The 12,193-nt window shown below is 46.9% G+C and overlaps 1 protein-coding gene across 1 annotated transcript in view; it reads right to left on the reverse strand.

The window, feature by feature from the left end:
• LOC110555438 (uncharacterized) overlaps nucleotides 1–12,193 on the reverse strand; it is a 164,046-nt gene that overhangs the window by 83,295 nt on the left and 68,558 nt on the right. Inside the window, exons 17-22 of the mRNA XM_060373513.1 lie at nucleotides 10,104–10,304; nucleotides 9,134–9,255; nucleotides 7,700–7,928; nucleotides 5,037–5,239; nucleotides 2,511–2,666; nucleotides 66–159 (exon numbers count right to left, since the gene is read on the reverse strand). Of these exons, the coding sequence (XP_060229496.1) occupies nucleotides 66–159; nucleotides 2,511–2,666; nucleotides 5,037–5,239; nucleotides 7,700–7,928; nucleotides 9,134–9,255; nucleotides 10,104–10,304 (1,005 nt within the window). The remainder of the gene's footprint in view (nucleotides 1–65; nucleotides 160–2,510; nucleotides 2,667–5,036; nucleotides 5,240–7,699; nucleotides 7,929–9,133; nucleotides 9,256–10,103; nucleotides 10,305–12,193) is intronic.

Here is a 12,193-nt window from a genome sequence, read left to right on the forward strand (position 1 = left end):
ACTTTAGTTTCCTTTTCAATTTTATCTTTTTAAAATTAAATAAGTAAATACACAGAATCGCTTACCTTGAGGATGGTTTCTTTTGTATAAAAGCTGAATTTGCCGATTTGGTTATCATCCAGCTCAGAGATGGCTAAGGAGAGGGTGGCGGGGGAGTACCTGTAAGGAGGAGAGTGGATCCGTCCTGCCTGCCAGGGAACGCCCATCTGGCAGCACAGGAAGGCAGCTGACCAGATCTGGGATGCCAATCGTAACAGCAAACTTTACAGAGGGCCACATTCCACCCCACGCCGGAAGGCTCGAGAGCCTTTCTGATGCTCTGGACTTGGTTGTGGTGACCACGCCACACTGCTGGAAGTCCTTTTTTCCTCATCACACTTTTTTCTTCTTACTTGCTTGACCACACCCGGTCAGGATCCCCCACTAACTCTTCTTTGGAACAACCTTAAATGGCGTCTGCTTGCTCCCTGTGCTCCGGCACCTAGTTGTTCTCTATATGATGTTCCTGCCTTGGGGGTGTGACTTTCTGTCAAGTAACTTACGATTGACCAGTCTTTGTCTTCTCGTCTGTGTGTGGGAACCACAGATCATTGTAAAGTTACGGCAACTGTGAAATTTATGTGTACGAATGTGCTTTGTGAAGTCTAAGTCATACGTGGCTGCTCACTCACTGTCGCTCCAAAGCAACAAACTGGCACACATAAAATCAAGTCAAGACGCATGCTCTCTAAGTACACAGCTCACCCTTTCAGAAGGCTCCTCTTGTCTTGAAGCACAACTGGACATCACTGGGAGGCCCACCCGGTCAAGACTTGACCAGACCACAGAGCATTCAGGCAGCTTGTGCCAACTGGAGGATTCTAGCCCTGGTTTTTCTAGAAGTGTAAAATATCGTCTCCGGGAAAGCCTTCTTTTGAACACCCCTAAACTGTCTATGTCTTGCTCTCTGTTGCTCCAGGAGCTAACTGTTCTCTCTACTATGCTCCTGCCTTATCTCTACCGTGAAAGTTGGAGAGCTGGCTTCATCTGAGGCCCCATCACACTCCCTGACTTTCAGCATTGGTCTTGTTTTCGCTAGTGAGGCGAAACAGAGCAAGAGAAACTTGCCCTCATGGAATTATTTGGCAGTGTGTGGAGACATCTTCAACTGTCAGAAACAAACAAGGGGTAAGTAGGTTGAAAAGAAGAATGGAGAGGAGGAAGAGAAGGAAGAAGAGTGGAAGGAGGAGGAGGACAGAGGTTGCAGCTGGCATCTCTCGAGCAGAAGTCAAGAATGCTGCTAAGTAACCCAAGACACATGTAGAGCAGTGACCTTTCTCCACCCACTAGTGACAAATGCAGCCCTCATTTCCAGGATGCCAAGATATCCCCAACAGTATCCTGCCATGCTAACGTCTTTCAGTCCCGCCCACACTCTGGGGAGCCCATCAGCCTGGTAACACGTCTGAATCATATTTTGAGCAGTGATCTATGCTAGAAGTACAAAGACTTTTCCTCCCTGGTGCTGTCCCTGTGGCCCTACCAGGGATGGTGCCAGTACTAGGGATCTCTAGGGGCAGCTGGGATCCTGGAGGAAGGACAGACTGGCTCAGAAGGAAAGCAGTGGGTGCAGGAGAAGCTGGTCCTCCCCACATACCACAGGTTGGCCTAGAGAAAGAAAAGGTGCCTTGATGTAAGTGAGTAGATGGGGCCTGACACTGAGCAGAGTGGTGGGGGCTGCCCTGGGCCATGAGAGAGCTTTCGTTGGTTGGAACTGGTTTCCTGTGAAGGGAGCCTACTAAGATGTGCGCATGTGCAATCCCTGTGCTTTTTGTTACTGAAGCAGAACATGCTGTCTTCTTTCTGGTCTGGGAAAGTGAAAGAGGAGGCCAGCCCTCACTCCTCTCGTTACAGCACATGGGTACCTGCAAAGCTGGGGAGCCCGTGGTTCCCTTTGCGTTCTCTGACCTGGTTCTCCCATGCCTCGGTGATTTTGTATGTTTCCAGTTATTTATTTTCTTTTTCCTGTGTGTGTGTGTGTGTGTGTGTGTGTGTGTTGGTAGTGGTCATGTGTGTATACGTGTTTGTATGCATAGGGTGCATGCGTGGGTGTGGGTGCTCGAGTGTGTAGAGGCCCGAAGTCGATGTCAGGAATTATTTTCATCCAGCGCTTACAGATACAGCAATTCTATCTAGCCAGCTTGCTCTGAGGATCATCTGTCTCAGCCTTCTGAGGCTGGAATCCTAGGCCACCATGCTCATGAGGGCTCAGGGCTCAAGATCATGCAGCAAGCTCTTTAGCCACAGAGGCATCTTTCCAAAACGAATTTGTGTTTTTTAAATCCAGTTATACTCTGGATTGTAATATTGTTTTTTTCTCCTTATTAAAAAAGAAAATAATAAGGAAGAAAGAAACTGGCGCGATGACAGGTTACACCCAAGGAAGAGAATTGAGGACGCAACTCCACCTGCATGCCCGGCAGTGACGGAAAGCATTCTCACGGTCAGCAACCTGCCTTCTGCAGGCTCACCTGTCTATTTGGCTGCTGTCCTCCAGCAGAGAAGTGATAAAGACCGGAAGGGGTGGCTCCACCCTGTCCTTGTGTGATGCGAACTCAAAGGGAACAGGCCTCAGATACAAATGGGATTCTTCAAAACTCATCTCCTGTGCCAATTCCTTGTACAGCCTTAAAGAGGAAGGAAGGAAGGAGCAAGGGTTCATTTTTTTTTTTTTTTAGTGGTTTTTCCTGAAAGACAAGCAAGCCATGAGGAAGTGGACACATAAGATTAAGCACAAACACACAACAGAAACAGATGGAGACCTATCTTATGCAAAGTGAGTGATCTATGAGGATCTTATGCACCGTTTCCCACTAGGTCAGGCAGATGATAGAAAAGTTAAAGCAGGGGATGTGATGCTCTTGGGTACCACCTCAACTCTCCCTTCCTGCTGTGCTAGGAACCCCCATGAGGTAGTCAGTGTTTCCTTCTGAGCAACTTTGACTGTCTTCTCTTGGAGCGCTTCACTCCTAACACCTTGGCCCCTTCCTAGGGAGCACCTCTACTTCCTGGATCCACACAGTCCATGCTCCTGCCCCATGACCAACCTTCCCCAGGTTTCACTGGCTTTTTTTTTTTTTTTTTTTTTAAGTTCAGATGTGGTCTCTAGAACCATTTTCTCATGTAAGAATCTGCAACCCTTAGCACTGTCCTGATTCACCTCTGAGCTCCGTTCAGATGTCCCTCTGGCGGCTGAGCCTGTCTCCTGACACCTTTAATCTAAGCCAGTTCTCTCCGTGAGTTCAGCTGGCACCTGGGTTGGTATGCCAGGGCTGTCACAAAGTACCGGCGAACACACTGGGTGCTTGGTGTGTAAACAACAGAAACCCACTGTCTCAGCTCTGAGGTCACGATGTGGGCAAGTTGGCTCCTCCTCGGGCTGCGAGGAAGGAGCTGTCCACTCTTCTCTCTCTAGCTTGTAATGGTGCCTTCTCCCCACCTTCCCGTGTAATCTGCCTCAGGGTCCCTCTCGTGAGTTCAACTGTCTGTTGGATTCAGACCCTGCCCAATGCCCTCCGCTTCATTTGACTGTCTCGAGCAGACTTGCCCATCTTGATGTACTCGTTTTTGATCCCATATGTTTTAGACCCAGTTCTATTCATAGCATCATTTCCCATGATGCTTTCCCTGATCTGCTCAGAAAGAATGACATATTCCCTTTGCTATGCTTCCAACGCTTTTTTTTTTTTCCAAATGAGAAGAGTATCATTAGTATAATAGATTATGGGTAATTTTTACATTATTAACTCCCCGGAGGCTCATCCATCGCAGAGAGGCAGTGTCTGGGAGGTAGCAGCTTAACTGATAGCAGCTCCGTTTCTGTTTCTACTACTTTCTAATTTGGAGACTTTGGCCTAATTACTTAAGTTTTCTGACCCTCTATTTCCTTGCTAATGAAGTGTTTGCCCCTGTCTCATAAGCATAGTCTAAGAATGTAAGGAAATGATACACAGAAAGTCCCATAAAGACTGTGGTCAAGCAGGCCCTCTACAGTGGCTGGTGGATGGCTGAACCATCTATGCTTGCAGGGCCTCTTGTGGGAATCAGAACAGCACTATCTGTATTGAAACAGACCCTCTAGCTCCATTTTCTCCTTTAAGAAAAGTCTTACCATGGTCTCCTACTAAAAACTGCCATAGGCCTCGTTAGCATCTCTCTTCTCTGACCTGCTGAGCCCCTAACCCCAGATGCTGCCACTGACACATTCTTGCATCTCTAGCCCCTCAGCTGCTCTGCTTTGTTGTATGCAATTGAAAAGCCAGCCAAAATCCTCAGGGTGACTGGTGTGGCTCAGGCCTCATACCAGGAGCTATGGTAGGTTGTCCCCCAAAGTTCACGTGTTAGAAATTTAGTCCCACTACAAGAATAGCTGACAGAGTTTTAAGAGCTGATTGGCTGTGAGGCCTCAGCTGTTAGAGAAGTGGGCCAGCTATTGTAGAAGTGGGTTCCTGATAAAAGGACATTCACTTCCCCCTACTTCTGACTTTCTGACTTTCCCTGCTTCTTCTCTCCCTGCTCCACCTATGAGCATAAGCAAGTGCATGCTCTGTTGCCCATCTGTCTTCTGTCATGGGCTGTTGTGGCAAGAAGGCTCTTGTCATATGTGGACCCCATGACCTTAGCCTTCTCGAGGTCCAGAGCTGTTAGAAAGAGATTTCTATTCTTTATAAATGACAGGGTCTTTGAGAGTCTGTTCAATAGCACAAACGGATTCAGATTCCAGGTCCCAGGATGTCATGGTAAATAGTCTGGCGGGGATTTTTGTGTTGGAAAGCTGACAAACATTAAGCATCTAAGCAAAAGGACACGTGCTGAGTGGGAGAGCGGGGAATGTGGCTACCACTGGGAGACCCTTGCCCATTGAATGGTCAGAGAGCTTCATGGGGAGGCTTGGAGAAAAGGAAGGAAGGAGTAAGGTGATGATCTCAGTCTAGCCGCTCTGGGGAGCAGAGGACAAGGCTTGAGGCAGGGAGCCCTGGGCTCTATCCCCCACTGACCCAGCCAAGTGGGCGCTCTCCACACTTGCTTCTATCAGCCGGTGACGGAGGGTCAGGACTTCTAGAAGTTTGGAAAATGTCTCCAGGAGCAGGGCGTGGAAATCTTGGCCCTCTTCCTGTCCCTTGTCCACCGCAGACCTGAGTGCAAGCAGGCCCACCTCCTCCACGAGAAAGGGATCACCCATCACGTTAGCTGAGAAGAGCTGAAAGCAAACAGAGAAAGCTGAAAACCCCAAAGAGGAAATAGCACGTGTGCTAGAAAGAAAAAAAAAATACTGTTCATGGTACAGGCCTGGAAGGCATGATATGCTGGGCCACCAACCAGACACTAACAGATAATCGCTACTTATAGGGCTGCCCAGAGGATTATGGGAGCTAATATACGCAGAAGCATTTTTTTATATTATAATGGCAAGTGTTGTTATTATAAATGTTTTGAGTCTAAACACAAAAACTAGGGGAGGGGGCACTAAATTGAAATAAAAGTGACTGACTTTAAAAGTATATTTAAAAATTGGAGGTATGGTTCAGTGGTTAAAAACACTGGCTGCATTTCCAGGGGTCCTAGGTTTGAGCCCCAGCACCCACATGGCAGCTCAGAACTACTCACAACTCCAGTGCTAAGGGGTCCAATGCCTTCCTTGGCTTCCACAGGCACCCAGTAGGCAAGTGGCACACAGACATACATACAGGCAAAAGACCCACAGACATAAAATAAAACACTCAAAAATGTTTTGGGGGCCAATAACAGTTTTTATAAACCTCTTTAATTGCAGTTTAAAATTTTTTTCACCCATATGAACTCATTTTAGTTTTCACCACATCCCCTAGGCAGCGTCAAAGATCTCATTATTCTTCTTTAGTAATGAAGAATCTAAAATGACTGGGAATTAAACCCAGGGCCTCACGCTAGGTCAGCCCTTCCTTTGCTATGGAGTTACTTTTTATTTTTACTTTCAAGCAAGACCTCACTACGTTGCCCAGGCTGGCCTCGAACTTGTAACCCTCCTGCTTCAGCCTTCTGAGACTGTGAGCCTGCACCCAGGCCTGGCTTGTGACTTTTAAACTTTACAAGGTCATTTAGTAGTACCAAGAGTAACTTTAGCGCCCCACTTCCAAGTTCTGTGGCTTCACAGGACCCTACCTGCCTCACAGTGACCCCACCCTCACTCCCAGGTGACCCCATGGGATCCATGAAATATCCAAGGGTGCCCTTAATGCCCTTTAATGCCCTTCTGCCTTAGGGAACAGCTGGGCTCTCATATCTCCACTGTCCTCTAAAGCGCCCCTTTCAGTAAGGACCTAGTAGGAGGACCTTCATCTCCTTTTTCTGGTTTGTGCCGAAGGATACATCTTCCTTAACTAGGTATCTACCAGAAAACTTGTCTACTGGAGATGTGATTTCCAGGCCTCTAAAGAGAGAGCCAAGAGACCTGTTAAATTCCTGCATTTTTTTTTCTTCCCAGAGGGCAGTGCTGCATCCATTTTTTTAACTCAAAAGTTTAGTCTAAATAACTCAGTTATTTCTAGATTGAATTATGAACATATTTCAAAAAACAATAAATAAAATTGTGACATCAGTAGGAGACTAGACAAGCACCCCAGACGGTCACTGTGATTTATAAGACAGTTTATAAAATATGACTGCAGGACACCATGAGCATAGTAAATGGAGGTAAGACAAATGGCTCCTCACTGCGGGAAGATCTCGGTTTCTGCCTCACACATCATCCCATGTACATTAATCCTAGGAAACAGGAAGAGAGCTAGATGTTTAAAAATTAAATCAAACCCTTAAGACTGGGGTAAAATGAGGCAAATGAAATATCTAACGGGTGCTTTTCTTCCTGCATTTAGGAGGATAGAAAAAAAATCGCAAAGGAAATGGTCAACAGATCCTACTATGCAAAAATAAGAGTTTTGTCTAAAAAAAGACAAATGAAAAAATATTTGCTGAAAATAGGATAGACAAAAAGGTTAAAATTCTATTTCATTAAAGCTCAAATAAGTGGAGAGCAGTGAAATTATTTTCTCAGATAAGCAAACCAAAAAGAAGCACACACACACAAACACACACACACACATGGACAGCCAGTGACCAAATGTGTTAAAAATAATCTCAGCCAAAGCTGGAGAGATGGCTCAGAGACTGGCCACTCACTGTTCCTGCAGAGGACCTGGGTGTGGTTCCCAGCACCCACAGCAGGCAGCTCACACCACCTATAGGTCATCTGCAGGCAGCTGTATGCACGCGGTGGACATAAATCCACACAGGTGTAAGATCACGATCTATATATAAGTCATCAGGCACAGCCCCAAGCATTGGCCCTTATGGTTGTCCAGCGTCTTCCCAAATCACAAACACACTGTGTAGCATTAAAGCGCCAGTGAGAACGGAGAAAATATTTTTCACATACGCATGTAATCCTCCATTTGACTTAAATTATATTCGCATTCTTATACTCTAGCTATAACCTTCACCTCCCTCCAAAAAAAAAAAAAAAAAAAAAAAATCACGTAGAAATACTGGCAAGGCTTGTGAGCTTTCTCTGACCAAATAGCAGTGGAACAGTGCCAAACAGCCAAACACAGCTAAACAGAAACATCTGGGAGGAAGCCGTGTCTTCGCCAGGGACCCAACTGTCCTGGCACAGGACACCTACATCTCTCTGGAGCTGCGCGCTGTAGCAGGCCTCGGCCTTGGCCGGGGTGAGCCACAGGTCCAGGGCAAGCTGCAGGACACGTTTCTCCAGCTGGGCGAGCCTGCTGGGTGACGCAGGCTTGCGGGCGTGGCGAGCCTCGCGCAACACGTGCTCCAGAGCTTCCGGGATGAGCCCAAGCAGGCCAAGGGACGGGTGGACCTCCAACAGACGGGCGTTTTCTGAAGCTGGGCTTGAAGACGAGAAGACAGGATGGTTTTCTTTTTCACAACAAAGCATAAAGGTATCTTTTTTTTGGAAAGATGTCTGACTTTATGTTTTTAAAGACCAATTACACATCTGCTAGACGTCCAGGGCCTTCTAAAGACCGGGGAGTACCGAGGGAATTGACCAGCAATGCAACATGCTCTCTGCTTTAACACAAGCCCTGAAGAGTGGGAAGAAACTGATGTATTTCCAATTTGCTTACTGGACAAGTAAACAAATGACTGTAACAAAACTGTCGACACTTTACTAACCACCTGAAAACAGAATAGCTTAACAATAAAAATGATTACATAAAAATAATAATTTCCACTATTTTTGCTTTTTTTTTTCTTTCCTTCACCCAAATGTTAATGAACAAAGACAATCTTTTAAAAGTCCTCTGTACACTGTTGGGACTCCTTCATATTTTAGGATAGATGAAGGCCAATATCAATAAAATACTTAATTGCGGATTAATTTCTTTTTTAAATAAAGGCTACAGAACGAGACAGGGGTCTCCCTACCTTAAAACTGAAGGGCACAAATATTTCCATTAGAGTCTATATAAAAGGGTTTCTGCTTGGTCCTAGATCTTGAAGCACAGGGCTCAAAGCCTGTAAACAAGCTTCGGCCAAGTAAATGGCACTGGGTTTGCGGACCAGTCTGACAGCTTCCAGTATCCATTCTAGTCTTAGCCTGATCTGCTAAAAGCCATTTCCGGAGCAGCAGATTCTTTCCACAGCAAGATGTGCTGGTGCCTAGCTCGTTATCATGATGACCTCAGTGTTTCGAGGTCTATGGGGACCTGAACGCTTTCTTAAGAAGGTAGAATTTCAGCTACTGTCTCTCACAGTGCAGCTTGACTGTCCCCAAGATGTAACTGTCGTGTCAACTTCTTCCATAAAGACTGTCTTTAATGTGTACCTATAGGTGGGGGCCACGCCTGTGTTCAAAAGTATGTGCTGGGTGTTGAGAGACTCGAGGCTGTGAGAAGAAAGAAATTCCTTTCAGAGAAACTTTGAAGCGCTCGCAGGATTCAGATACAGGAGCTGGGCTCAAGGTCTCCGCTTAAGGCCTCTCACATCCACGAAACCTCGAATGGTGCTTAAGAGCTTCGTACTTTGATCCAATACTGCAACCTTAACCGCCCTCCGAGAGGAAACGGAAAATGCTAATGCAACACCAACTCACCAGCCGTTGCCGAAGGAAACAAAGTGCTTGCAAATTATGTCCAGGGGAAGTCCGAACGTCTTTCCAGCCTCGGGGAGGTCCTCTGGACAGAGCCTCTGGACATATTCCCGCTGCTGCTCTAGCTAAAATAACAAACATTCCCCAGGCCTGAACTACGAGCCTTGGATAAACCCCGGTGTCTCTATCATCTCACTAGTTTTCACCCAGGAGTGGCTTTGAAGACTTATTTACGATGGAACATTCTGGTCTCTCCATCAAAGGTCAGCCAAGAAAAGGAGAGCCAACCAATCTGAAAAAGCCAAAGAAACCTGGGCCCGTGGCACATGCCTTCAATCCCAGCTCCCAGGAGGCTGAGACAGGTGGATTCCTGTGAATTCAAGGCCAGCCTGGTCTATACTGAGGTTTTCAGACCAGCCAGAGCTATACAGTGAGTACAAGGCAGCCAGGGCTACAGTGCAGGAGCCTGTCTCAATAAAAGAAAATGAAATGAAATAAGCAGAAGCCAGTGTGGTGCATATCTGTAACTCCAGCACTTGAGGCAGGATTTCCAGGGGTTCAGGGAGAGCCTAGGCTCCTTCGTGAGACCTTGTCTCAAAAACAAAAAGGAAGCAAACAAACAAAACCACCCAAACAAAAATCTTCTCTATATGGGGGGGGGGGGGAATCAAAATTTTATATGACGGTGTCTTAGAAAGGTGCATCACTAGACCTTCATTGATGATAACTCTATGATCTCATAAAAGGTCCCCGATTCCTCCATGCGTGTAAGGTTAACTGTAGCTGGAGTCACACGCCTCCCTTTAAGACCTCAGTTATGCCTGGAATTCAGAAGCGCAAATGAGCTTACAAATAAACACTCTGCCCAGAAATCCCCGATTCTGGACCTGCCATGAAAGAACGTTACTTGTATTTCTGGCTTGCGGCTCCCACCCTCCTCCCAGGAGGAGCCAGCCAAGCTCTCCCTACTCACATGGTGGCTGCCGACGGCCCTGGCTAGCTGCAGGTGAAGCTTCAGGCTGGTGCAATCGTCTTGGTAGGCCTCGGTGAAATACGAGTGAGCGAGATCAAACTTGGGGCGTCGGTACATGATGTCAGTCATTGCTTGCGCCAAGGTGAACCTCCCCCTGGGGTCCAGCGTGTGCTGGTAGGCTTCCAGGTAATTATCTAGAAGCTGAAAATAAGGCTTACGGTCAGAAGACGGTGGGGGCAGCTCTGTGCCAGCAGACAAGATGGAAACTTCACCGAGGGCTTTGACGAGCCCCGGGGCCTTAATGGAAGACAGATACCGGAACCTCTGGGTAGCTAGTGGCCTGGGACCGGCAAACACGGTTAAGAGCCAGCGAGTTAGCAAACCGGCAGGGTAAAGAGGGCAAGAGCTGGGGCCGGAAGAAACTGGACTTAAATGTGACCCATCTACTTTTGTTCTTTCTTCCCCTCATCTTTACAAACGAAAGGAATGCCACGTGGTTGATAGTCCTATTCCCTGTTGCTGGACTGCTAGATATCCAGATTTCCAGAGAACCTGACAACCCTAACCACCTGGAACTAAGTCTAAGGTCTTCATCCCCTTTCCCATCTAACCTTCTTTCTCTCCTATCTAGGGTCGAGGGCTTGGAAGGGAGGCAGAGACTTAAGAAATCCCAAACAAAGTAGAGTTTAAAAAACAGTGCCTACAAGAACCCGAGTCTGATCTCCCAGAATCCACATTTTAAAAAAATGCCCGGTAGCTGGGCGCCGTAGCCCAGGCCTGTGATCCCAGCACTCTGGGAGGCAGAGGCAGACAGATCTCTGTGAATGCTGGGCCTGCCTGGTCTACAAACCGAATCCAGGATGGCCAAGGCTACACGGAGAAACCCTGTTTCAAAAAAACAAAAACAAAAACAAACAAACAAACAAACAAAAGCCAGGCATAGTGTCGTTTCTTTGTAATGTTAGCACTGAAGAGGTAGAGGCAGGCAGATCCCTGCGGACCACTGGCCAGCTAGCCTAGCCCTACTTGGGGAGTTCTAGGCTGAAGAGAGAGACCCTGTCTCAAAAAGAACATAGATGGCGTCTGAAAAGTGACACCTAGCTTCCATATGCATGCGCATGCATGTGCAAGAGCACCTTACACACATGTATCCACATACACGAATGTGTACACATACATACACACATACAGAAATCATGGGCTTGAGGCTGTCATTTTCATACATTGTTTTTCTTCATTCCCCTCCTCCATTCCCCTTCCCCATCCCCCTGGCTGGCCCCCTTCCCTGCAGTGCCTCAACACCCTACCTCTTTTTCTACCTCACTGTCCCTTTTCTAGTTTCATGTCCCAAGCACCCAAACCCACACTCACATACAAACATTAAAGTCTAGGATTTGCAGATGAGAGAAAACACACACGCATCTTCCCATGTCTGGGAGAGTTTGTCTAACATAAGTCCTATTTGTATCTATTTTTTTTTCTGCAAGCATCATGATTTTATTTTCCTTTATAGCTGAATAAAATTCCACTGTTTATGTGTACCACATTTTTCTATTACATATTCATCTACTGACAGACGTCTAAGCTGATTCCACGTTCTGGCTATCGTGAATAGAGCAGCAATAATCATGAGCGCCCAAGTGTCTCTGGTAGAATTTACAGTCCTCTGGGTGTACACCCGGGACTGCCATAGCTGGGCCATCTGGTAGCTCTATTCTGTGAGAAACCTTCACACTGATCTCCATAGCTGCTCTGGCAGTTACATTCCCACCGACAGAATAGAAGGACTCCGAGCTCCCATCTCCTCAGCAAGCTCATTGCCGCTTGTTTTCTTGAGTCAGCCATTCTGACTGGGCTGAGATGGTCTCTCAGACAAGTTTCAATTCACATTTCCCTGATCAGCAAGAATGCTGAACACTATTTCAAATGTCATTTGGGCCAGGGAGATGGCTGGGTGGTTACGAACACCTGTAGCTAAGCCTTAAGACTTGGGTTCAATCCCCGGGATCTGTTGACACGGTGGAAGCAGAGAACTGACTCTTACAAGTTGACCTCTGACCTCCACATGGACGCCATCGCACACACAGGCA

This window comes from Meriones unguiculatus, chromosome 20 (assembly GCF_030254825.1).
Source record: "Meriones unguiculatus strain TT.TT164.6M chromosome 20, Bangor_MerUng_6.1, whole genome shotgun sequence".
Lineage (NCBI taxonomy): Eukaryota > Metazoa > Chordata > Mammalia > Rodentia > Muridae > Meriones > Meriones unguiculatus.